This window comes from Halichoerus grypus, chromosome 1 (assembly GCF_964656455.1).
Source record: "Halichoerus grypus chromosome 1, mHalGry1.hap1.1, whole genome shotgun sequence".
In the NCBI taxonomy this organism is placed as follows: Eukaryota; Metazoa; Chordata; class Mammalia; order Carnivora; family Phocidae; genus Halichoerus; species Halichoerus grypus.
In genome coordinates this window covers 3515990-3541453 of record NC_135712.1, presented here as the reverse complement: position 1 = coordinate 3541453, position 25464 = coordinate 3515990, and the positions used below count along the sequence as shown (strand labels likewise).

The 25464-nt window shown below is 55.2% G+C and overlaps 1 protein-coding gene and 1 long non-coding RNA gene across 3 annotated transcripts in view; one reads left to right on the top strand and one right to left on the bottom strand.

Annotated features, from left to right (window-relative positions):
• Positions 1-25464, top strand: part of SLC37A1 (solute carrier family 37 member 1) — a 61188-nt gene that overhangs the window by 13595 nt on the left and 22129 nt on the right. Inside the window, exons 1-9 of one of the 2 annotated variants that reach the window (XM_036094365.2) lie at positions 3468-4639; positions 6712-6838; positions 7485-7563; positions 10910-11045; positions 12403-12479; positions 13409-13575; positions 17745-17782; positions 20158-20235; positions 24432-24563. In XM_036094365.2, coding sequence (XP_035950258.2) covers positions 4250-4639; positions 6712-6838; positions 7485-7563; positions 10910-11045; positions 12403-12479; positions 13409-13575; positions 17745-17782; positions 20158-20235; positions 24432-24563 — 1224 coding nt within the window. In that variant the 5' untranslated portion in view covers positions 3468-4249. Of the gene's footprint in view, positions 1-3467; positions 4640-6711; positions 6839-7484; positions 7564-10909; positions 11046-12402; positions 12480-13408; positions 13576-17744; positions 17783-20157; positions 20236-24431; positions 24564-25464 lie in introns of those variants that run through there. The other variant, XM_036094366.2, reaches the window with a different exon arrangement.
• On the bottom strand, positions 256-19633 carry LOC144381595 (uncharacterized). Its single transcript, XR_013447054.1, has 3 exons — positions 19129-19633; positions 7456-8811; positions 256-3099 (listed from the first exon to the last, which is right to left on the bottom strand). It is a non-coding gene; the product is annotated as an uncharacterized LOC144381595 (long non-coding RNA).

Below are 25464 nucleotides of genomic sequence, written 5' to 3'. Positions count from 1 at the left end.
AAGCACCCCATTTCATATCCTGCCTGTAATTTCTATGAGGAACTGGTAGTTACTTTAGGAGCCATTTTGGGAGTGGGGGAACGGGTGGGGGGAGGGCAGTGAGATAAATGGAGAAACAAAATGGTTTAGAAGCAAGTTATTGTGCTTTGATTGTTAGTTTCTCTTTTCTGAAACGAAAATCTTTGACATGCTTTTAGGTTTATCATTTTAGAGGTGATATACTTTCAGTTATATTAATTGACAGCTGCAGAATCCTAAAGCTTAATTAAGTATTTATTCTGTGAATTTTCCCTCTGAATATAGCCAGTCTTAAATTGTTCCCGAAAGTGCCTCTCTTATCATTGTGCTCTGATTCTGAGTCTGGCTGTGGTGGTGGCTCTCTATTATTCTTAGAACCCCGAGCTTCTGTTTGAGTGATGGGTGAGCAGGAAGTTGCTCAGCAGACATTTAACTACACTTGGAGAGAAGAAGATTAAAGTAGACAATCCTACCTAATAGCCAGTTATAACTGGGGAAGAAGCAGGATAATTTTCTTACCCTCATAGGAATGACATCATTTTGCCTATAAACTCTCAACAGGCTTTTGACTGTAGAAGGAACAAGGAAATTGTCCGGTGCCAAAGAGTGCTTACTTATAGCCCGATTGCCTCCTCCCTCGCCTAGGCGTGGGCAGGGACACGGATCCAGCACTGTAATTCTGACCACTGCGGCCACGCTTCCTCCACTCCCACTGAGTGGTTGAGTGCTGGCCTCGGTCTTCCAGCCAATGGGAGAGGCAACGCCAAGCAAGGCCGTTGCTTCTATGGACAGTTTTGTATTCCCCGTTCTCCAGTAATGCCCAGTGGACGTTAAGTAGCATCCATCTATGCAAAGGATCCTACAATTCCTCCTTGACCTTAAGCCTTCCATGCCCTTCATGGAGGAGACTGTTGGAGAGGCCCCAGTGAGCACCGTGGGGCTGAAGGAGGAGTGGTTGGGAACCTGCTGGGGTTTCAGCTTGGGATCAAGCTTGGATGGGAGAGGTGGACGCCTGGAGTAGCAGATGGAGGATGGGCCCTCACCATGAAGCCGCAGCCTGGTGGGCAGAGGCTCTGCTGGGTCACAGGCAGTGTGGGGAAGGCGGGCGGCCATCGGAGGATCTTTGCGGCAGGACAGGACACTTGGATTGGATGCTGTATCTCGAGGGCCTTGTGTAGCCAGGAATGGATGTAGCAGTGCTGTAGGGAGCTTGGGGCTTACTGGGGCGGTGTCACGATGAAGCAGGGTCCCGTCGGCTCTTCTGGAAGCATTCTCTCAGTCACAGGGCTTGCTGAAGCCCGGGGCGCGGCACAGTGCACCTGCTCATTTAACGGAGTCCTCACAGCGGCCGGGGACTCAGGCGTGCAGTCCCCTCCTGCAGGGCAGTGCGAGCTCCGGTGAACTGGGCAGGGTCTCTGCTCTCAAGCTCTATGCCACGGGGTCTGCAGGGCATTGAATTACCCGAGTGTATCCGCAGCCCCACAGCCGGATCTTCTTCCACACACAGATCTTCACACTTAGTACCTTAGTTGTGCTTGGACATGGATTGGCCTCACGCGGGATCTCCTGAGATAGATAAGGATGTCCCACTACACACGCCAACTTAAACTTTGTAATGCCTTCCAAGGCTTTTACATGCTTTTAGCGCATCTTATTTATAAAACTAGAACTAGGGGTGAATCTGGTGACCCAAGGAGGAGTTTGAATTATCTGTAGCCTGTATTTCCTAACGTGATAAGCAAAACAAAATGAAAATATTTGTGCTTACCTGGAATTGATCCACAGTGGTTGTGAATTATAAAATGGTTCACGTTCTTTAATGACATTTGAAGAGTGGCATGACATATGTCATTTCAGCGTAGCCAAAAGAAACAAAGGTGGTAGCGATGGACACGGGCCGGGAGCCGGGGGGGGGGGGGGCTGGCGTGTCGCAGGTGCATCTCCTCCTTTCCACGTGCCCCCACGGGATCAGCGACCCCCGACTGGTCTGAGTGTGAGTGCCCAGCCCTCTCTGCACACACGCAGCCTGGAAGGAGGGAGCTGTGAAGCGCTCCGTGGCAGATGGAAGACAGCTGGGAAAGCTGGTGGGGCACACCCTGACTCTGGGTGGGAAGCTTGCTCTCCGGGAAGGCCAGTGTCCCGGGACGAACGCTGCAACAGAAGGCAGCTCCCGTGGAATGTCTCGGCAGTGAACAAACTCATCCAAGAATTTATGTAGAAAAATGTCCAAGGGAAGTCTGGAAAAGATAGCATTTTTAAGCCACTGTAATCAAATTTTTATGGTATTGCATGAGAACAGACCAAGAGGTCAGTGGAAGAGAATGGATGGTGGGAAAAGTGTAGCTTATTTAGCAAATGGCATGAGCACGGCTGGCTATTCGTCTAGAAGAATAAAGTTGAATCCCTATTTTATAAAAATCGATGGATGGATTAAAGATTTAAGTGTGGTGAATAAGTAAAAATCCAAGAACAAAATTATGTCCATCTGAGGGGTGGGTGTGAGGCTGGCAAACCTGAAGGAGGACGGCCAGAGAGGGTGGAGAGGTAGTTCACAGACAGGGAGCCGGAATCTTGCCAAACTGGATAAGGTGAAGGCCGGTGAAAGCAGCACTAGATCGCCTTACACCCACCGTCCGAACACCTGACGGCGCGCCAGCCCAGGTCACGGCCAGAGGGCGGCAAGGGCAGCAAGGAGGGGAAGACAGCCGGGCGCCGCTGATGGGAGTGCAGGGCTGCAGGCTCCCGGGGAGCGTTCTGCGAACACCTATATGCACCCTTCAGCCCTGCGACCCTGGCCCGTGAAAATGAAAGCGTCCACACTTAGGAGAATCTCCATAAGTGGCCTTCATTGTAGCATTTGCAATTCAAAAAAAAAAAGGAAAAAGGGAAAAAAAAAAAAACCCACGTATTATGTGGCCCTAATCAGCAGGTGGAAGTTTGAGTAAATTATAGCCAGTCCATATTCTGACATGTGCAACCACTTAGAATTAAGAGGGGCTCCTGGCTGGCTCAGTCAGAAGAGGGTGCAGCTCTCGATCCTTGGGGTCGTGAGTTCGAGCCCCACGTTGGGCGTAGAGATTCCTAAAAAAAAAAAAAAAAACTTTAAAAAATAAATCAATAAGTAAATAAATAAGGAAACAATTTAAAAAAATGAATTAGAGCCACATCAGTTGACACAGAAAGATTTCAGAAAGGGATATGTTGAGTAAGAGGAGTTAAGGTGTCCATAAGTCTGCACAGGATTCCAGTTTTGAAAAATCAGCCATGAGCAGAAAGCTCCCCTCCCTCTCTGCGTACACCTGTCAGTGGGGTGTGTTTGCGCCGCTGTCCCGTGGCACCTGTGTTCCCTCAGAGCACCTGACCCCGCGCGGGTCCTGCCGTGGGGGCGGCGCGGCCGGCGGGTCCTCCTGCCGCCAGCCTGGTCTCAGGCACTCCGGCTGCTCTCACAGAATCCCGTGGCCCCCGTGGCTTCTCGGCAGCGGAGATTTACTGCTCACGGTTCTGGGGGCTGGAAGGCCCGGGTCCGGGTGCCGGCGGGCTGGGGTTCTGGTCGAGTAGTCGCTCCGGTTCCAAGCTTCCACAGCTGTCTTCCTGCAGGTACCTCTGTGTAGGTGCGTGCCTTGGAAGGGCCCTGCTGCCCGCTGGTCCCGGCAGGTTCCCTTTCGCTGCCCACTGGGGGGGTGGGGGCAGGGCTGGAGAGGGATCTGCGGGGGGGGGGACAGGCGCAAACACCCCCAGCCACCCCTGCCCGCCGCTCCCCCCAGCCCCGCATTGCTTGTGGCTCCGTGGCTGCTCACTGTGTCCCCCGTGCGCACGCAGTCCTCTCCCACCCCCACCCCCGCCTTCCAGTCCCCGTGGCCTTTGCTGTGTACTCTGTTGCTGTTCTTCCTCCGTGGGCCACACGGACAGTGGTAGACGACCTCGAGGATCGTGTACTCGGCGCGCCACGCGCCAGTAGTCTTCCGATTGCTCAGCTTTTAATGACGGCCTGCTGCCCCGTGTGATTAGTGCTTGTGGTCTGTTGGAGCACTCTGTAAACACTGCCGAAGGCGACTGCTTTTGTGAAAGTGAAGGACAGGTCCCGAACGCTGTCACGAGGTATGCGCCCATTCACCTGCTGAGCGTTTTTCTGATCGGTTCATCTTGGTCTAATTAATCCTTAATTTTACCTCAAACACCAGATTGGGGAGTAAAACTCGCTGAAATATGAAAATATAGCGGTGTGGCTGAAATGCAGCGTGTGGTGACGCAAGCATCCCCAGGCCCCTGTACCAGGGCAGTATGGAGTCTTTCCTTGCTTCCATGCAGCCTTTCAGCGGCCCGGAGCGGTGGAGATTGCGCTTCCAGGGGGAGGGGGCGGGCTGTGAGTGGGGGACCCCCTGCCCATGGCCGCCGGTCACCACGGGGAGGAGCGGTCCGCCAGCAGCTTGGCACCGGGGTCCCAGCTCCGAGTCCCCTCACCGCGGGACAAACCAGAACAGAAACGCTTTTCTGCTTGTTTCTGAAACAATCTTTTCTGTTTCTCACAACGGCTGCTCCCTGGGAATCTGACCTGATGGGAGAGGATGTGAAAACCGCGTTTGGAGCAGGGGTCGGCAACCTCCTCCCCACTTGCTTCCATGTAAGGCCCTGCACATGGGGGTCCCTCCCTCTCGGCAGGCAGCAACACCCCCCCCCGCCCCAGCCTGCCTACAGCGTTCTTCGTGGGAGGTGAACGGGGAGGACAGTGAGGCGCAGGGTCTGGCCCAGGGAAAGGCTGACTTCTGCAGGCCAAGGGAAGGAACCAAGTATAGAATCAGGGGAATGGGGGAATGTGAGACTGCCCGCTGCATGCGGGAAGGAGGGGCTTGGCCTCAGTCTCCCAGTTCCCTGCCACATCCTGCTGGGTGAGCCCAGAGCACAGGCAGGGGGAGAGGGGCCTCTGAGTAATCCAAGGAGGACGAGAGGAAAGTTATTTAGCAAAGACTTAACTGAGTTTGTAAAGCGGAGCCTTTAGCTAATTTTTAGGCAATGTTTGAATTCTAGCAGAATGGCCAACGATGATGACAAAGCCACAGGACCACAGAGTGGCCGAGTCCTGTGTGCCATGCCAGGTCTCAGCGGCGTGTGTCCATGCAAAACCAGGAGGTGGCCAGCCCAGGCTGACCACAGCCTTGGCAAGGGCGGCCGCTTGGAGGTGATCGGCCTCTTTGGTGACTCCCTTCTGAAGAAACGGGTGCCAGCAAAGGAAGGTTGTGGGCAGGACTCTGGCTGCCCCCCACCCGGTGCACCGAGGTGCAGCTCCTTGCCCGCTGCCCTGTGTCCTGACCTGGGGGGGAATGCTCCTCCTGGGGCCAGCTTTCCTGGTGCCCCCCAGACCCCCTGCCTCTCTCAGGTGGCAGCTCAGTAAAGTATGCCCCTTTAGGGCCCCTGCTCCCCCTAAGGGCCACCTCCCTGACCTTGAGGCTGCCTCCTTTCTGCCCTCCCATCTGGAGGATTGCTTCCTCTGGGTCACTTGGAGTGAAAAACCCAGAAAACGCACAGCAGGTGGCAGGGAGCCCCTGGGGAGGGGAGGAGAGACATGGGCTGAATGGCAGACTGCCAGATGCATGGAGGTTCCCCCATAACAAGATGGGCCCCGGCCATCGTGTGGCACTTTTCTGGAAGTGGGGTTTCCTCTTCCTCGGGAGCACCCTGCATCCCCTGTGCCCTGCACACATCCCCTGTGACCGCTCGTCCAGCCCTTCCTGGCACCTCCAAGCCCCACTGCAACGGCCACCTTTCCTCACGGGGCGCCGCGTCCCGAGCACGGTGCTGACTCGTGTTCAGCATCGCCAATCCCAGGAAGTGTTCTGTGGGTGAGGAGGGGCCGCCCCGTCTGCAGGCGGGCACACTGAGGCAGGGTGGGAGCGGCTTACTCAGGCCCCCACACCCGTCAGCCAGAGAGCTCCTGAGCCTTACGCTTCCCTTCCACCTGAGCGCCTCTGCCCCTGGCCTGCCTGCTGGCGCCGTGGACAACTTGGTGGGCTGGTGGCCTTCTGCCCCAGCTGTCTTGGTGTTTTATTGACGTATGATTTTCACACAGTAACATCCACAGATCTTAACTATCTAGCCTGGCAAATATTTACATGCCCGCCTGGGAAATCATCACTTAGGCTCAGGTCTGGCCCCCTTCCAGCTCCAGCTCCAGGATCCGTGTGCCCTGTCTCCCATGGTTACCCTCCCGCAGGTAACCAAATCCCCACCAGTGCCACCGAGGGTTCGGGGCCTGTTCTCCAGTGTCGCAAGTGGAGTCCTGCCGTTTGCACCGCGTCAGGCTTCCTCTGTTGTGAGATTTGTGCTCATGGTCGCGTGGACCTGCGGCTTGTTCTCGTGTTTCGCAGGGCAGTGTTTGTACACGTCTGGCACGATGGGTCCGTTCTTCCACCGCGACAGGGGCTGCCAGGACGGCAGCAGGCACGTCCAGCCATATGGCTGCTCTGGGGGCCCCGCGTAGGCCTGTGTTGGCTGTGTGTGTTCAGGGCTGGGCGCGGCCAGGGGCCCGACGAGCCTCGGTCCCCGCGGGGACGCAGTGGGTCCTGCAGACAGGCCGCCCCCGTGGGGCCTCAGTCCCCCGCGGCGAGGTTGCCCTGCGCGGGCTTTGGGCCGCGAGCCCGCGGACCCTCCCTGAGTGCACTTCCTCCCTCTGGCCTCCGACGCCCGCGGACGTCCTAGGGCGAGCTGCACAGGTACTGCCCTACCCTGCACGAGGTCGGGTTCAGCAGCTGGGGACAGAAGGCCAGCGGCTCCCCGCACCGCCAGCCAGCACACAACGACACAGACTGCAGCTGGGCCCCGTTCGGTGAGTTGTCCGCCCGTCCCCCCCGCCCCACGGGCGCGCTCGGGTCCGGGGTTCCGGCTCGTCCGCGGCTGGGCGGCGGGCATGGAGGGCACGGGCGCTGCCGGACCCCCGGCCTGGCCCATCTCGGGTGTGGCTGCCCCTCCGGGGACAGCGGTCTCCCGTCAGCTGGCCCTCCCTCCGCCGCGACTGCGTGTGCGGCACCTGCGTGCAGAGCCCCTGCCACCTGGCAGATTCTCGTCCTGGGGGATCTGCGGAAGATCCCTTGTATTTTGTCTGTGTCGAAGCTGAAAGAGGATTTGCAGAGCATCAGCCGTGGGGGACGGCAGGGGGACCCCCGGAGGCGTGGGGCGGGGGCTGGCCTGGGGCTGGCCTGGGGCCAAGTGAGCGGTGGGGATTTCCTCTAATCCAAATGTTTGTTTAGTGAGTATTTGAAAATGTGGCGACTTTCTTTCCCTTTGTCAAGAAGCCGCCCAGACGTTCTGCCAGGTCTTCTGCGCTGGAAACGGCCCCATTCTCCGTCCGAGTGCCCTGCCCAACTGTGCAGGGCTTGTGTGCGTGTTTTATCGTCCTGCCCCAGGACAGAAACCCGTGTTGAGTGAAAAGTAAACAGTACTCACCGTCTCCTGTTGATTTTCATCCCGTGTAGACCAGGACAACTACCAGCAGCTGCTCGGGGCCCTGGATTACTCGTTTCTGTGCGCCTACGCCATTGGCATGTACCTGAGGTAGGTCCACTAGGGTTCTCTGTCCCTTGCTGGTTCTCGTCCCTTTGGTGCAGAACATGTCTGCAGGTTGCTTCCCTTCCCGTCTCTTCTCAGAGGCAAGGGCAGAGTGAAAGCCAGCATGCACGGGGTGCTCTGTTGGTCAAGGCACCGCAAAGCTGCCCATTTTAGATGTCCCAGGTATTGTGCTGATCAGGGCAGACCGTCCAGGGTTGGCGCTCAGGGCCCTGGGGTTTCAGGTGCACTGTGAACCCTGCCTTGATGTGGTCACCAGGGACAGGGTGCTGGTGGCTCCCGGAGATGCTCTGCAGAGTGCATCCTCTGCTCTGGTCTCTGGGGCTGCCATCTCTTCACACGTCCCAGATCGCCAGCGTCAGAGCTGTTTATGCTGGCTGCCCAGCTCGGCCCCACAGAGCGCCTCACCGCCCTCCTTGTGCTTGGGGCATGGACCCCAGAGGCATGCTGCTGGGAATGAATCCCGACTCTAGCGCTGGCTCACACAACTTTGGGCAAGTTACTGCCCCTCTGTGGGCCTCAGTTTCCCCTTTGTGAAATGGGGAGAATGGTAGTTAACTCCTAGGATCATGGTGAAGACTGAATGAGCTAATACATGTAGAATGCTCAGAACAGAGCCTGGCCCGCAGAGTGTTCCCAGCATCTTTACATGTGGTCATTACCCCATTCTGAATTGACCTAGGAAGGTGGAAATGGTATGTGGGTAATAGGACATGTGATTGGCTGATTAAAAGCTGGCATTGTTCAGTCCAGTCAGGTTTAAAAAAAAAAAAAAATGGTAGGGACTAAGGCCCTTAGCTCACGAGGCTTTTGTTCAGAGACTGAAAGATCCTCAAGAGCTTTGAGAATCTTGGGGATCCCTGTAAATGGTTAGCTTCTTCCCTGATATCCACCCAGAGTGCGGCATCATCTAGACCTGCCCCCCATCCCCAGCTCAGGGCAGTTGGTGGGTGGTCAGTGCCCAGTCAGGCAGTTTCTGTTGATGGAGTGGATGTCCCTCCGCTTTATTGTTGTTGGCATGGCGCTGCAGAACTTGTTTGAGTGAACGAATGAATAAGGACGGATACGGAAGCCTGATGCGTGTGATGCAAAACAGAACACAGCCCAGCTGAGGCGAAGGCGATGTAAGCATTAGGCTTTGTAGGGCAGGAGTTGCAACCAGGCGGCTGGCCATATTCCATCCTGAGGTCAAATATCTATACTCCAAAGACTGTAGTCTTACCGGACACCAATAACCTATAGTATAAAAAGATCCAAAGGTTGGAATGTGTTTTTCTCAGTTACTAGGAAATAGTATTTACATGTGGTTCTCAGCTGGGAGTGATCAATGTTCCCCTAGGCAACACTGAGCAGGATCTGGAAGCGTGGTTGGTTGTCACAACAGGAGAAAGGGGTGCTTCCGGCGTCTAGCGGGCAGGGAGAAGGGCTGCTAAGCACGCTCCAGCACAGGACAGCCCCTCACCACAGAGAATGACCCCGTGCAACATATCAAGAGTGTTGAGGTTAAGAAGCCTTTAAATAGGGTGGTTTTATTGTTGTTTATTGGTAATTTGTCACGCAACCCGCTAATGAGGGTTATTACAAAATTCTGTCTAATGTAGAATCTGGAGCAGACTCGTGATTGTAACGAGGGCATGCACTGCTTCTCTGCGTGGCCTTTTAGTGACATCAGGGCACATGGCTGGTGAAATGAATTGTATGTCAGGTAAATCGTCTACAGTGGGCGCCTTCATTAGCATAGGCCCTTCCTAGCAGGTGCGGCATGGCCCTTAGTCCTAGTCCCTGTATCAGTTGGATGTAATATGGAATGGTGTCCATTCCATTAGGCCTTTTCTTTAAAAACTTTGGAGTAGAGACTAAATTTGGGCCCAATATTGTATGGCAAGACTGAGAAATTTGCCAGCCCTGGCCGATGGCACTAGCCCTGTCCTGTGACGTCAGGCAGGTCAGCCGGCCCCTCTGGGACACGTTTTCTCTTCTCTGAAGCCAGCAAGTTGAAATAGATCACTTGTTTAGCTCTAGAATGCTCTTGAGTTTGTTGGTGATCAGTTTCTACCCAACTTAAAATTTGACCTGAATGTTGTTCCTAATTTTAAATTACTTCCTCTGCTTTAGTCATTTGCATGGTGCTAGGTAGATCGTCCCTCTTTGGGGTCTTGAAAAGGAAAAGTTTCCTGATGTATTGGTTCTTGAGATGAAGGGCAGAATTTTGGAGATAGTTCCCTAAGTATTGCTCACAGGCATTACGTTTCTTATTTATTTTACTCCCGGAATGGTTACGTGGAAGGAAAGAAGATCCATAGTTTTCAATCCCTTGTAATTATTCTGGGGTTTGTTCACTTAATACGTGACAATGACAAGTGGCTCTACAGTGGCATTTCTCCCCGGGCCGTCAGGCATCTACTTCCCGTGGCATGAGGTGCTTTATTGAGCAGACAGCCGTGGACCAGGCCCTTCACCCGCTTCAATCTCATTTGAGCACCCAGTCAGCTCTGGGAAGGAATTGTCCCATGAGGCCAGCTCATTATCGAGTGACATTGCTGAGAAAGGAGCATAGTGGCCCTAGCCCGCTGTGTCAGACCTCACGTAAAGAAAATCTGTCTTCAAACTGGTTCACGGTGGTGGCGGGAGGAGGGCAGCTGATGGCAGAGCCCATCCGGCCTGGTGTGTGAGCGCGGGTGACTCAGCCACAGCTCCGGGCTGAGAGCCTTCCCGAGGCCGCAGGTGAGCCCTTCTCATGACACACGTCTACGGTCTGAACATCAGCATTTTTAAATACTGTGCACATTTACTGGACGTTGTTTATATAAAAGCAGGATTAACTAGCGGAACAAGTTTTGCTGTTTTGTTTTGTTTTTAAGATTTTATTTATCCATTCCAGAGAGAGAGAGCCGGAGGGGTGGGGGGTGGGGATCAAGCAGACTCCCTGCTGAGCCCGGAGCCTGATACAGGGCTCGATCTTAGGACCCCGAGATCATGACCTGAGCCAAAATCAAGAGTCAGATGCTTACCCGACGGAGTCCCCAGGCATTCCGAGATTTTGGTGGTTTTAATTGGCAGCCGTCATATGCAAGTCACAGTGTTTGAGGTTTAGGACTTGAAAGTGGCTCTTACTAGAAATAAAGTCTTAAAAGACGTTGCCGATGGCCAGTTTCTGGTTAAAGCGCTGCGCTGGAGACAGTTGTGATGAAATCTTCCTGAAAACCGTAGTGCATTCAAGTTCTGAAATCTCCGAGAACAGCATGGAAACATCCGGAAAGATCACGGGCCCTCCACATCATGGGTGTGTCTGTCTTCTCATTCTCGTGTTTGCTTCTTTTTCCTCTGTCCTCAGCGGCATCATAGGGGAGCGCCTGCCCATTCGGTATTACCTCACGTTTGGGATGGTAGCCAGCGGCGCTTTTACCGCCCTCTTCGGGTTCGGGTATTTCTACAACATCCACAGTTTTGGATTCTACGTGGTAACTCAGGTAAGGGCTGGGTCCGTGGCTGCGCACGGCCGGGGTGTCCGTGACGAATCGGACTGGACATTTGTGCCTCGAGTCCCCACCCCTGCCGCGACAGAAAGCTTCGAGCTGGGGCCGCTCTGTGTCCTTTCTGCCGGCGGGGTCGGCGCTGGTGTGGGAAGCCCCCTCCTCTTTGCTCCGTCCTTGCAGCCGCCGTGAGGCCTCCTCAGTCCCAGGAGTCGTCTCTTAAAGAACCCCAGTCCCGCCCCCATCAGCACCCCAGCAGGGGGACGGAAGCAGGAAGCCTGTGAGCCCTTCCACCTTCGTGTGGAAGACTTAGGGATGTTGTGTCCTGTGATGCCCTTGACCTCACGTTGGAGGGACGCGAGGTGTGGCAGGGGTAGGAGGAACGGAGGGCTCCGGAGTGGCTGGCAGGAGGACGGGGCTGCAGGCGGTCCGCGGGGAGGAAAGGAGAGAGCCTCACGGTGCTCCGAGGGGAGTAGAGGCCAGGGCAGGCCGTGTGGCTGTGCCCGTCCAGCGGGGCCCCGTCCGTGCTGCAGCCTTGCTCCGCTGCTCCCCACGGCCCCGTGGGTGGGTACAGACTGCAGGTGGAAAGTGACTTGCAGTACTGCTGCTCAGCCTCCGAGGCTCCCCACATAGCCTGGGGGGTGCTGTGATATCAAAGCAGCTTGTATGTAATTTGCTTTTTAAAATGTTGCCATAGGACTTGAAAAAGTTTGGGTGTTTTAATTACAACAGTGATTCACACTTTATAGTAAAAGGGGAAATTAGAGGGAAGGAATGAACAGTTTCCCAGAGTCCCAACGTATTCCTAGAGGGAGGGCAAGCCTGGCTGGCCCCGAGGCCAGACCCACAGCCCCCCCGACTCCCGGAGGGCTGGCCAGCCCTGCGGCGGTGGGAGGGAGCGCTCAGCTGGACCTGGTCTCCCATCTCGTCGTGAACTTGCCCTCAGCACTCCTGAGACTAAAGCAAACCTGCTCACCCTTCCTGAGCCCCTTCTTAGAGCCTAAGCTCAGAGTACTCTCGAAAAGTGGAGAATTGCTTTCCCCGAGCGCGGGGTACAGCTTCTGCCCCTTTCAGAGGGTCAGGATACAAGGAGTGAAACATGTGGACTATGAGTTTCACTGTACGCACTCTCATGATTACACACACATGCACATGTGTGTAGTTTAAAACACATGTTTGGCTGTTGAGGCTCACATCAAAGAGTGTTTTGTGGCCTTCTTTTTGTGGGAGTCCCCACTGTGTCCCCAAACTTGCAAAAGAACAGGGAGGAGTGAGCTTTGGTGAGCCTGGCCTGAAGGCGGGGCGCACGCACCCTTTTTGGCTGGCGGTGAGCCCTCTATCCCGTCTGTCACAGATCATCAACGGACTGGTGCAGACGACCGGCTGGCCCAGCGTCGTCACCTGCCTCGGCAACTGGTTTGGAAAAGGAAGGTGAGCAAAGGTGGCCCCACTTCCAGCAGCATTTACCTTTTCAGATCCTGATGAACACCAGACCACCACCTTCTTTTTAGTTACTCTCTACATTTACTGCAGAAAAAGCCACTTTTACTAGTCCACTCTATGGGGGAAGGTGATTGAAACCTCTGGGACTTGGGGTGCTGAATTCAGGTGGCCCTTCCTCCTGGGAGATGCCCCCTCTGCTGCCCCCACCACGTTGTGGGCGGGTCAAGCCTGTCATTTCACACAGCTGACCAGCAGCTGGTCACCTGCAAGCCGGGGAGAAACACGGAGCTTAGGGCCCTGCCCCACATCTTCTGAAGCAGAAGCTACATCTTCCCAAGACTCGAAGGCACATGGAAGTGTGGCAAGTCCTGAGTAGTCACCCAGCGCCCAGCGGCAGAGCCCCACTCAGCCTCTGGTGACGGGACCACAGTCCAGATCCCATTGTGATGTCCGTGTGACACACAGTGTGGCCAGACCCAGGGTTAGAAGTGCCTGAAGCCACTCAGCAAGACAGGGAAAGCAGAACGAGAGCCCAGCTCCGCGAGCCTTGTTTAGATTCTCCGCTTTGTTCGTCTGGTGGGCTCTGTGAGTGGGATATTTCCTCAAATGATTGTGGTTAGATTATGGAGGCACAGATTTAAATCTGGGGCCATCCAAGAAGTTCAGGGAAAGGCTTCTTTTCCTCTCTCTAAGCGTAGACTCACTAAGCTCTGAGAGAGGTGTGCAGTTATTCCGCTGAGGTAAGATAAGAACAGTGTTCTCTCGTGCACGTCTCCAGCCCGCTACCTCCCGGGAGTGGCGTCCACACTCCCGCTGATTTCCGTGGTACCTCTCACGTCCTGGGGTCTGTCCCACACCTGCTGGCCCACTGAAGCTCCTCAACGTCATTTGCCATCTTGTGTTCTGTTGTGTTGCAGGCGAGGTTTGATCATGGGGGTCTGGAATTCCCACACGTCTGTGGGCAACATTCTGGGCTCCTTGATTGCTGGCTACTGGGTGTCCACGTGCTGGGGCCTGTCCTTCATCGTTCCTGGGGTCATCGTGGCAGCCATGGGGATAGTGTGCTTTCTCTTTCTCATCGAGCGTAAGTACCCTTGGCCTTGGAGGGGACGCCCCGGGAGGGCTTGGGAGGGCCAGCTGTTACAGGAAAGGGCTGTGTCAGTCCAGCACAGGCCCATGGTGGCCCTGGCTCTCTGCCTGGCCAGGTAGACTTCCCTCTTCGGTGTAGACTTCTCCTGTGAGCGGTCTCTCCAGCTCTTGGAGGATTTTCTGTTGTCTCCTGATTTCTGGAGTAACTGATGTGGAAATTCCTCGCACCCTGCCCGCCCCCCCCACCCCGGCCCCTGCAGCGTCGGGTGTGCGTGGTTCGCCTCGTGCTGGGAGTGTCATATCTACCTGAGACCCGCCACGTTGCTCACCTCTGTGGCTGCACCTTCACCCATCTTGCTGCCACAAACGGGTCTCTTACCAGCTTGCTTGCCTTCTGATAAGATCTATCTGAGACAATATTATGAAATCATTGCATGACTTAAGACTATGTATCCTCATCAGGTGAAGAGGGTTCTACCAGAAAATCAAAATTCTTTGTTCCCGTCTAGACTCAGTACCAAACTTCTGATTTAATTGGGTTTGAAATTAATTTTCGAAACAGAGATCTGGCAGGACAAGGATTCCTCGCAGTTAGTCCAGTGTTAGAAAAGCCAGCGTCGCTTTAGCTGTTGTGGGGCAGGGCGTCTGATCCCCCAAGCTCTTCTTTTTTTTTTTTTTAAAGATTTTATTTATTTATTTTTGAGAGAGAGAGAGAATGAGAGAGCGCGAGAGGGGGGAGGGTCAGAGGGAGAAGCAGACTCCCTGCCGAGCAGGGAGCCCGATGTGGGACTCGATCCCGGGACTCCAGGATCATGACCTGAGCTGAAGGCAGTCGCTTAACCAACTGAGCCACCCAGGCGCCCTCCCCCAAGCTCTTCTGAGGAGCTGTATTGGGCATTTGCCTCTTCGACTTGGCTTAAAGCAAAATAAAACCATACGGTAGCCGACAGCTGCCTGCCGTTAACTTCAGGCCGGGAAGCTCAGGAGCTCCACTACGCCAACCGGGCTGGGTGTCAAGTGCAGCTTCAGCTTTGCATCCCGAGCTGCCGGCTTCGTCCAGGACGTTAAGGCGTGTTTTACTCAGCTTCTGCTCTCCCTTTTCTCATGGCTAACGCTAACCTTTCCATTGTAAAGGAACGACTGTCTAACCGCACAGGTGTGAGGCTCCAGGCCAGCCTCTGTCGGTGAGGACAGGGGCCATGGTCCGCTGAGGCCTCAGGTGGACGGCCGCTGCAAGCAGGGAGGGGCGGCCACCGTGCCCTGCGGGGGCGAGCGTCTCCCCGCGGCCGCAGCAGGTGAACTGTGAGACAGGTGGGGGTATTTGAGCCCGCTTACCAACATCACCGGCCTGTGGCATTTAACTGTGGAGTGAGTGTCAGAGTTCCGGGAAAGGTCCCCTGTGTCACCTGTTCTCCAGGCTGGCTCTCTAGCCCGCGGAGCTCTGTCACGGGGCGCTCCAGCCTGTTCCTTACGCATTAATCACCCGGAGAACAGTGTGTGTCCTCTTGGCTCGTGCACAGGGGCCCCCGGGTGTGTCCAGCCCGAGGTCTAAAGTCCACGGTCCCTTTTCTTCTCTTCCTCAACTGATGAAGGGTTGGTTCTGGGGGAAAGAGGAAATGCGATGAGGAATGGGGTGTGTGGCGGGAGATGTGAGCGGGTTTGCCGGCCGACCCGGATCTTAGCACTCGTATCTGTTCAGCCCGGTTCTCCCGGGCGGGGCCTCGTCCTCTGCTCAGGGCAGGGCTCCCAAGAACAAGGAAGCTGTGGTTTGTCTTTTGTAATAAAATGAGAGCCTCCTTCCCACCAAGCCTCCCCTCCTGTGGCTTCCGAGGGGGTGGGACAGGGCGGAGGGGGTCCCCATGGGGCTCTCCTGGAGCCGCCCCCCCCCACTTGTTGGGGCCTTCCGCTCCATCCAGGGGCTGGCCTGTGGCCCCGTCCTGTTCCTGCAGTGCCCCTGGAGTGCTGCTTCTCTCCGCCCTGGCCTGCTGGGGGGCAGAAGCACAAGCCCTCAGCTTCCCCAGGCCCACCAAGCCTTGAGGCCAGGGGACCGTGCCTGTGAGGCTGTCCCGGGAGGCTTGCTGCTCCTGGCACGGGGGGTGGGGGCTCGTGGACACCTGGCCCTGGCATTTCTCTGCCTTCCCACCAGATGTCCTCCTTCTGGGCCCCATCTTCACTGTGGGCTCCCACTGGTGTTGGCATCTACCCTCTTGTATTAAAATCCGAGGTTTACTTTGTTATTTGCACCGGAGTTAAGACATCTTTCAGACTCTCCTAGTAATCTGTGAACACGTGCCCTGTGGCCCTTCTTCCACATCACCAGGAGAACATTCTCAGGGGCCAGGCGGCCACCATGGAGCACGTGCTCCCTGTGTCCCAGGCACGATGCCAGGCTCAGGGCGGATATTATTTCACGGATTTCCAGGGGAAGGTCTTGAGGCTCAGGGGCCGTAGGTGACCTGCCCAAGGTCACACAGTAAGTGGTGAAGTTGGGGTGTAACCAGGTGCCTGCTCACCCATTCAGACGTTCCCATACTTTGGCCATGGACCCTTAGGTCCTTAGGATGTGTTCTTATGGATTCAATTAAAAAAATGTTTTTTCACTTAGATGATAATCAAAAAAAACAAACTTTGTATATTATAAACACTGCCTTTTCTCATAGAGACAATATGCGTTTGAAAGACATTTTCTTGCAGTGGGGAGTGTAGGTTCTTCTGAAGTCTGTTTCTCAAACCTGGGTTCCCTAGAACCCAGGGGGTTGAACATTATTCTCTGGGACAGTGGGAACTCTTTACTTAAAAAGCATCTGAGAAATACCACATTTCCGTGTCTTCTCAGCTGCCATCATTCCACTATGTGAGCCTCTCCCTGCCGACTAAATGCACGACTGGCCACTGCTCGTGGGACATGCGCTGGCCCTAACCGCAGCCCCTCTTCACTCCCTCGCTGTGCGTATGCCGCAGACCCCACTCCTCCTCGCCTGCCCTCCCACCCTCCTTCCCCTGCAGGCCCGAGCATCTGTGCGAGAAGAGGTGGATGCCCCGCGGTGTTCCGGGCCCTTCTCTTTCCTGCCCCTGATGAGGCCCCCCAACAGGAGCCGTGAGGAGGTCAACGGGGCTCGCGGCCCCCATCGCTCTGGCGTGCAGACCAGACCGTACCTCTCAGCAGGGGGACCTCCTCACCGCAGTACAGCCCCTGACCCCCACATAGGCCTGTCTGCTCAGATGTGGCTTGTCTGGGGGAGTGCCCTCACCCCACCATGCACCCCCATCTCCCTGCAGCCGCGGTCGGGACGGGCGGCTCGCACACGGCTCCCCTCTGCTCCGCGGTGACTTTGCTCTGGAGGCAGCACCACGAGCTGGCCTCATGTTGGCATTTCTGTAGCCTTCCGACTTCCCCTCATGCTGGGCCCCCGGGCCCCCGCGCAGCAGTGCGTGAGCAGAGAGAACCCCCCAGCTCCTCCCCCTCACTTGGGCCCCAGCCGGGCTGTTGGTGTGCCCGCAAAGCTCTTCTACCCAAAGTTACAAAAAGACCCGGATTTGGGGGGCGGGGGGCAGGGCAGAGCTGTTTGAGGCCGCCACCTGGATTCTGAAGAAGGGGGTCTGCTCCCCCCGGCTCCTCGTGGCCGTAGGTCTGGCTGGCGGTTCTGTGACTTCGCACGTGTCCTTCCTTCTTTGCGTTTAGATAAAAAGGCCTCTGTTCTTTATCAAGATAGATGTTTTGTCCCCACTAATTTGTATTTGTAATTAATTCCATGATGTGGAACAACCCACCACAAATGTTACGGGTCACCCACTCCTCACGTCTTCACGGTTCCTCCTGATCCTTGCGCATCAGTGTGTCTTCCGTGGCTCGTCACCGTAGTATGCACACGCTCTGCTCATTTGCACTTGTCCCATGTGAAGTCTTTCCCGAGGTGCAGAGCCGTTTTCACACGTGCGACGGCTTGCCTTTGCCGGGGCTCCCCCCTCCACCTGCGTGTGTCACGGGGCCTGACGGACAGGGGTGTGGGGCGTGCGTGGCGGGGTGCTGCCGCGCCCGTTGTCGTCATCTTCAACTCTTGCTCGTTTGGTCAAGTATCAGGTGGTGTCTTGTTCTGGTGTAATTTCGTGGGTGGTGGAAATGCCCAGCCCTGGGTTCACCGCTGTTCCCGTTTGGTGTTTCAGATCCGAAGGACATTGCCTGCTCCTCCTCCCTGGCGGCGGTAAGGACCCCCCTCCCCTCCTTTTTTTTTTTCTTAAAGATTTTATTTATTTGAGAGAGAGCGAGAAAGAGCGCACAAGCAGGGCGAGCAGCAGAGGCAGAGGGAGAAGCAGGCTCCCCGCTGAGTAGGGGGCCCGATGCGGGGCTCGATCCCAGGACCCTGGGATCCTGACCTGAGCCACCCAGCCCCCGCCACCTGTGTCTCCTAGGACGGTGTGCCGTCGGCCAGGTGTCTGATGACTGTCATCAGCCTGGTCCAGTCTGTGCAGTGTCAGTGGGTAACAAGTGTGGGCCTAGGTCCCGCCCTCAAAATAGTGGCAGTGCTAGAGACGGGCCAGTCGTCACCACAGCGGCGGAAACCCAGACAAGGAGCGTGGTGCGTCCTGGGCAGCTGTCCCCGCAGAGGCTGACATGAGGCCGGGTCTGCCCCATCCTGGCCACGAGGATCTTGCTCCTGCCGTCCCCCTTCCCCCTGCGTCGTTCTCCCTCTTCCCTGCGTTGCTCCCGCAGGTGGTGTCCCCGCCTTGGACGAAGTCTCCTTGGCCTGGTTCCCCGCTTACCTTAGAGCGGACCCCGCGAGTCAGCCCGTCCCTCACTCCGGCTGCATGGCTCCTCTCCCTCCCTCAGGCCTGCACCATCCCGTTGAAACAGCCCGGCCGGTCCCAGCAGCAGCGTCTGGCCACGTGTGCTCAGCCTCTGGCCCCCCCCCCCCCCCCACGGCCTGCTGCCGGGCATTTACACGCGTTTTCCCTCCCCCGGGCGACACTGTTTCTCGGGCTTCCAGACGCCATGCTGTCCCGGTTCTCACACCCCCATCGTGCCCACACAGCGCTTTGCCGGCCCCGTGCCTCTGCCGGCCCCCCGATGCGCAAGCACCTGTCCGCGCCCTCCCCGCCGGAGATCCGCACAGGCCCTGGCCATCCGCGCCTCCCTGTGCGCCAGGGCCTCCCGCTGAACTCCGCGGTCACACGTGCCGCCGCCCCCCTGCCATCCCTGCCGGGGGCTCTGGGGGGCTCAGATGTGCCACAGCTAGGGTCATCTCTCCACCCCATAAACTTGCTGGGCCCCACGTTCCTTGTCTCAGTCGGGAACCCCTGTCCTCGCCATGGGCAGGCCAAATCCACAGGAGTCCTCCTAGACACGCGGGATGTCCCCTCCACCACTGTGGCCCATGGCATCGGCGTCTCTCCTCTGAGGCTCCTCAAGCAATTCCCCTCTGCTCCTCCAAAACCCATGCTTCACACTTCACCTGGGAAGATTTTCTCGAAGTAGGAGTCAGAGCAGGTCCCTGACTTGACTGATAGCCTCCCGTGGCTCCCCGTTTTCCGCAGCATAAATCCCGCTTACCTCTCACCGCCAGTCACTCAAGGTGGCAACCCCAGGGCAGGGTCTCCTCTTGCTCTCTGCCGGGGCCGCGGCTGCCATGTGCAAGGGCCCTGGGGCCAGAGCGTCCTGCTGCCGTCCATTGGCAATACGTGGAGCTTTTGAGCACAGTTAGTTAGAAAAGAAGAGTTCTGGTACATTCTTAAACAAAAATAAGCCAAAACTCAATTTTGAAAATCACCTCCTTCAGGAAGGCTAAAGGCCACATTAAAAAAAAAGACCTATAGTTGATATTTTATAACATTTTTTTAAAAAGCCCTTTTCCTGCCATGAGCATGAATTTCAGTCTCAGAGTTTACAGGGATCAGTGTTTAGTTGTGCAGTGAATTAACCCTTAGAGCTGGCCCAGCAGCTCCACTCCGAGGTGCCCAGCCAAGGGAGGGGACACACGCGTCCCCTGCGGGCACACACCCTGCCTTCTGAACCATCTCCTGACCTAGGAGGGGCCTCGGTTCCTCACTCGTCAGAGAAGAACATTGCCCAATATTGTTTCTACAGGCCTTTCCTTTCAAGGTTGTTTAAAAATGTCAGAGCATGAAGGAAGTGAAGTTGCCACAATCAGCAGCTTTTTATGTCCCCGCACCTCAGTCTTGGATCATTCTTCCCGAAAGGATCTTCTTCTCACCTGCTTTTATCTGAGGGTCTAGAGCCCCCAGTTAGCCCTTTGTTTTATTTTATTTGTTTATTAGAGAGAGAGAGAGGGCGTGAGCAGGGGGAGGGCCAGAGGGAGAGGGAGGGAGAATCTCCAGCAGACTCCCCAGCGTGGAGCCCAACACAGGATTCGACCCCAAGCCCCCCAGATCCTGACCTGAGCCGAAATCAAGAGTTGGTCGCTCGGCCGACTGAGCCTGTGTTTTATTTGAATCATGGGTCTTAGTGGCGCTTGGGAGCTGTTTGTGGGGCTCGCGCCGAGCGCCCTTGCCACCCTGCAGCTAGAGGTGGTGGCTGGCTGTCGGTTCGGTAATTGCTCACCGTGCTTTCCTCTCCCCGAAGCTGAAGGGCTGTGAGAACGGCACACACAGATTCCGACTGCAGAAGCAGGTCTTCACGGACAACAAGAACAAGCCTCTGGTGAGTTGGACCAGCCTCTGCTGCTCGGCAGAGATCAGAGCCCAGGCTCGGTGACAAACTTGGGTCTCGTATTTCTTCCATAAGACCCGTGTGTGCCTTGTGCGGTTTTTTTAGGTAGCAGGCCGAACTTTAAGTTTGTAATCAACCTGAAAGCGATGCACTCATTCCACGACTGTTGGCAGCATTCGGTGTCCCAGACACGCTCTAGGTCAGGCGGCGCCCGGAGCCTCAGCCAGAGTGTCCACCCTGCTCCTGTGGACCCCCATCCTGGGGGGCAGGGTGGGGTACAGACGGGGAACCAGCAGTTTCCCGCAGCAGCTAAATGCCAGGCACAGAGCCCAGCGAGGGGTGAGCAGACGCGGGTCCAGGTCCGGTCTTGGGAGCCGTCCCTACGCAGGCGGCGTGGATAGAGCTGTGAAGGGGGGGGTCTGCACGCACCTGGGCCGGGGGGGCTCAGGGGATGCACAGGGAGGGCTGGGGATGGGAGGTGGGCCCAAGAGGCAACATAGAGAGTCATCTCCCAAGCCTCCACCCTGCCACTCCCGTGTTCCATATGAGGAAACTGAGGCAGAGTGCTCAGGGACCTGCCTGGTCCTCCTCAGAAGGAAGTCCTCGAGGCAGCGCAGTGGGCCCCTTCCCCTTCGGGGTACTTCCGACCAGTCCTTCGTGGGGCTCTGCTTCACAGCACTGAGCCGTGGGGGCATCTCAGACTCGGTTTTACTCACCGATATTGTAAGTTCTTTTCTTTTTAAATCAAATACCTTAAAGGATAAATATACCAAATGGGCTTCTTACTTTTTTTTCTTTACTGCCTAAGGAAACTTATTTGTGGTGGTTGAAATAACGGGAAAGGGAAAAATGATGTCTCATACATCATGGTTCTTGGAATTTAGGGAAATCCAACTGGAAAGCTCTAACCTCTCTACTCATTGCTGAGGGTGCATTTAAAAGGTTGGGTGTCTTAGTTTGGGCTGCTTCAACAAAATTACCATAGATTGTGTGGTTTAAACAACACACATTTCTTCTGGAGGCAGGAAGTCCCAGATCAAGGCACAGGTGGGTCTGGGGTCTAGAGAGGCCCACTTCCGGGCTTGCAGCCAGCCGCTTCACAAACAAAGCACGGGGAGGGACACAAACTCTCGGGGCCTCTCCTTACAAGGCACGGACCCCATCCTGAGGGCTCCACCCATCATGGTAGGGCTTGGGCTTCCACTCAGGAACTTTGGAGGAACAAATAGTGGGTCCACAGCATCAGGTGTTAATCGATGTCCAAACAGCTGCAACTCCTGATTGTTACTGAAGACTTACTTTTTCATTTGAGGCAAGACCCTGGACCCTGTGTTGTGGCACAGTACTGACTAGTCGAGCTGGCCCCGTCTTCTTGAGTGTCACTTCCCTCTTCCCTTTCCTGCTCCTTCTGCCAAAGTCTGTTGACTAACATGTCACCGGAGAGGCCTTGGCAGGTCTTGTCTCTTCGGGCCTGGCCACACCACAGGCTGACCCTGATGTGCCCATGACCAAGCAGGTTTTGGTCCCTTGTCCCTTATGTGGCAGGAAGGGCTCAGGCACTGGAGGTGGCTCTCGGGTCACTGGACAGGATGCTCCCAAGCTCGGCCGGACATCCTGGTGTCCCCTTTCCCAGAATGACCCGGCTCAGATCCTTTGGGCTCGGAGTTAAATGTCACCAGCACCCCCATCACCACCGTTTCTGTGCCAGGCAGGATGCTGAACAACTTCGTGAGGAAGGGCGAAAGGAAAGGGGCGGGTGAGGAAGCAAGGATGAGCAAAGAGGAAGGGGCTCTGGCCTCACGGAGCCAGGAGGACCCTCTTCCCTCCTTCGGGTCTTTATGATGATTGGCTCGTGGATGGTGGAAGTTTGTCACCTTGTAGTCACATGTCATTGCCCATCCTTGGCTTCTCTGAGGACCTTTCTGATTGGCTGTGGCTCAGCAAACACTTCCTGAGCACTGAGTGGGTGTTTTAATGCTAAAGGTGACTCCACGTGGCACACCAGTGGGAATCCACAAATCCCCGGGAGCGACCTTCTGGCACAATGTAGCTGCAGGCAGCGGAGGGCGTGGCGGGGGCTTATCACGTTTAGATCAGTGCATTATTACACGCTTCCCCTCCCCCGCCGTGTGTGTGTCTGCGTGTCTGCGTGTCTGTGTCTGTTTTAATCGCATGGAGCCCTGTTGCTCTCTGACTCCTAAGGCTAGGAGTGGGGTTCCCTGGCTGAAGAAGGCCCCCCGCCCCGAGGGCTCCACAGGTGCCATCAGACCCTGTAGGGCCCTTGATGCACAGCTTCCCATGTCCTGGTCGACCCAGGGGGTGTCTGGCTCTGTAAGGAGGCAGCTTTGCTCTCCTGGTTTGTTTTGGAAAACCCACCGTGACTTCCCACTTTCCCTCTGTGTCCTCTAGACACTGCAAAGGACTGGAATTTGGTAGCTGGGAGACCCCGAGCTGTGCATAAGGATGAGTGACTGTGGGCAGGGGGCCCTTTCCAACAAAGGCCAAGCTTAGATAAAGAGCTGAAGGGCTGGATCTGGGGCTTTCCACCAGCCCAGCGAGTGGCCCAGAAACGCTTTACAGACCCGGGAAGGGCCGGGGTGGTTTCCGTGTGCAATTCCTGCTCCGGGCTAGAGCCCCTCTTCTCTTACCTGAGCAGGAGCTGTTCACTCTGTGTTTTCTCTTTATCTGGTTACATGCCATCCCCTGGAGAGCCTGCTTTAGTGTTTACAAACACCTGTCCTAGACCTGAAACCACAGAAATCCCAGAGGAGAGCACAGATAGTAATGTCTCTGATATCAGCCCTAACAACATCTTTCTAGATATGTCTCCTGAGGCAAGGGAAATAAAACCAAAAATTAACTGTTGGGACCTCTCAATTTTAAAAAGCTTCTGCACAGTGAAGGAAACACCAAAACTAAAAGGCAACCTACAGAATGGGAGAAGATATTTGCAATTGACATATCTGATAAAGGGTTAGTATTCAAAATCTGTGAAGAACTTGTAAAGCTCAACACCAAACAACAACAATACAATTTAAAAATGGGCAGAAGACACGAACAGACATTTCTCCAAAGAAGACATCCAGATGGCCAACAGACACGTGCAAAGGTGCTCAACATCACTCATCGTCAGGGAAATGCAAATCAAAACCTCAATGAGATATCACCTCACACCAGTCAGAATGGCTAAAATTAACAACACAGCAAACGACAGATGTTGGCGGGGATGCGGAGAAAGGGGAGCCCTCCTACACTGTTGGTGGGAATGCAACCTGGTGCAGCCACTCTGGAAAACAGTATGGAGGTTCCTCAAAAAGTAAAAATTGAACTACCCTATGATCCAGAAATCGCACTACTAGGTATTTACCCAAAATATACAAAAACACTAATTCAAAGGATACATGCACTCCTATGTTTATTGCAGCATTATTTACAGTAGCCAAGATATGGAAGCAGCACTGTTCTTTGCTTTAATGAAGGCAAACTGTCCTTTAGGAATGTCCAGAATTGGAATTTACAGAATATTGGAAGTGCTTTATGAATTTTAAAATAATGTTATTTCTGGTAATGGGTGTCCATTGTGAACTCCTTAGAAAATACAGGACCATGTAAAGAATTTATTGACCTGTTGACCTTTCCCTAAAAATCACACGTAATTCTATTACTCAGTAATAACCATTGTCAGTTTAGAATTTATCTGCTTTTTTTCCCTATAATTAGATCCCTCTAGTTACCTAGATATGTAATAGGTATATAATAAAATGTTTTTAAAGATCATAATGAAAATGCAGTTAATGGGACATAAGCATTAAAATCTCACCAGCTTTTTTTTTTTTTTTTTTTTAACGACTGCAACAAGATATGTCCTTTATATGGGTGCACTTGACCAGTTCTCCCTGGTGGTGCAATGTTCAGTTTATGGTATTTTTCCGCCTTTCAAATTATCTTTCACAAACAGATTCCTAGATTGCTGGGTCAAAGGATTTTGCATGTTTCTAGTTAGCATTTCCTTGAGACACATGGGCGTTCAGACCTCTAAGGCGAGGACCCTGTGAGCAGCTTACCCAGATGACCCCATGACCTAGGGGAGCAGCGTCCTGCTCAGGAGTTCTGGCCCCACTCAGCCAGATGCACACTCCCTGCTAACACCTGTTCTCTCTTTCCTTCCCAATGGGATTCACCTCCAGGACCCCGAGATGCAGTGCTTGTTGCTGTCAGGCGGAAAGCACCCCGTCCATCAGAACCACGTTCTTGTCCTCCCAGCTGATGGCGGGGGCAGCACGGCCCCCATCAGCTTCACCGGGGCCTTGAGGATCCCTGTGAGTACGCGCGCCTGGGGGGAGTCTCAGGAAGGGGCATTTGTGCCTCCTGTTGGTGAGCAAGCTTAACAAAACAAACCCGTGGTCATATACTCTGCCACACAAACCAGAGGCTGCCAGCAGGCCGTCTCGGGACTGGGTGGGGCTGCCATGTCTGTTTGCCTCACACTAAGCTTTCAGTTTTTCAAAACTAGTTGCCTCCATGTAGAAGTTCACCCATTTCGTTGACAAATAGGGCTTCCCATCTCCACTTGGGAAACCAGAACGTCTGGTTCCAGCAAGCCCCTTGCCCCGTGGCCCAGCCCCTCCCTGGGCCTGAAGACCCTGAGTGTGAGCCTCCGGGGGCGGGGGGGCACTGTCCCCAAGTCCCACTCTGGGGTGTTGGTGAGCCCACTCGGTTTGCTTTACCCTTTAACGTGCTTTCAGGAGAACAAAGCTGGTGTGTTGGAGCTGCACGTGCTAACAGAAGGAGTAGTGGGGGGGAGTGTGCAGAGCCGAGGGAAAAGACAAGCCCCTGGGCACACAATGCTGCTGGTCCGCAGACTCTGTTCGTTGTTTAAAAATCAGAGTGCTGGGCCCCGTGCGGAGGCGGTGGGCCCTGGCTCCAGGCTGACGGGCACACGGAGCGCCTGCTGGCGGGCGCGCTGGTGTGTGGTCAGGGCGTGAAGGAGGTCCAGGGAGAGGTTTTTCCACACAGGGCAGGGAGCTGTGCCGTGGTGAGATTTCTTGTTGCTTTAGGTTTTTCTTGTATGAAATTCATGGGCTCCCTCAGCAGAGAATCTGGGGGGCTCACAAAGGACACGTGGAAAATGTGTTCTTCTCACATGGCCAGCCATGGTGGGCAATGAAGGCAGAGCCCAGGGCAGAAGCAGGTGGAGAGGGGAGATCGCAAACACTGCCC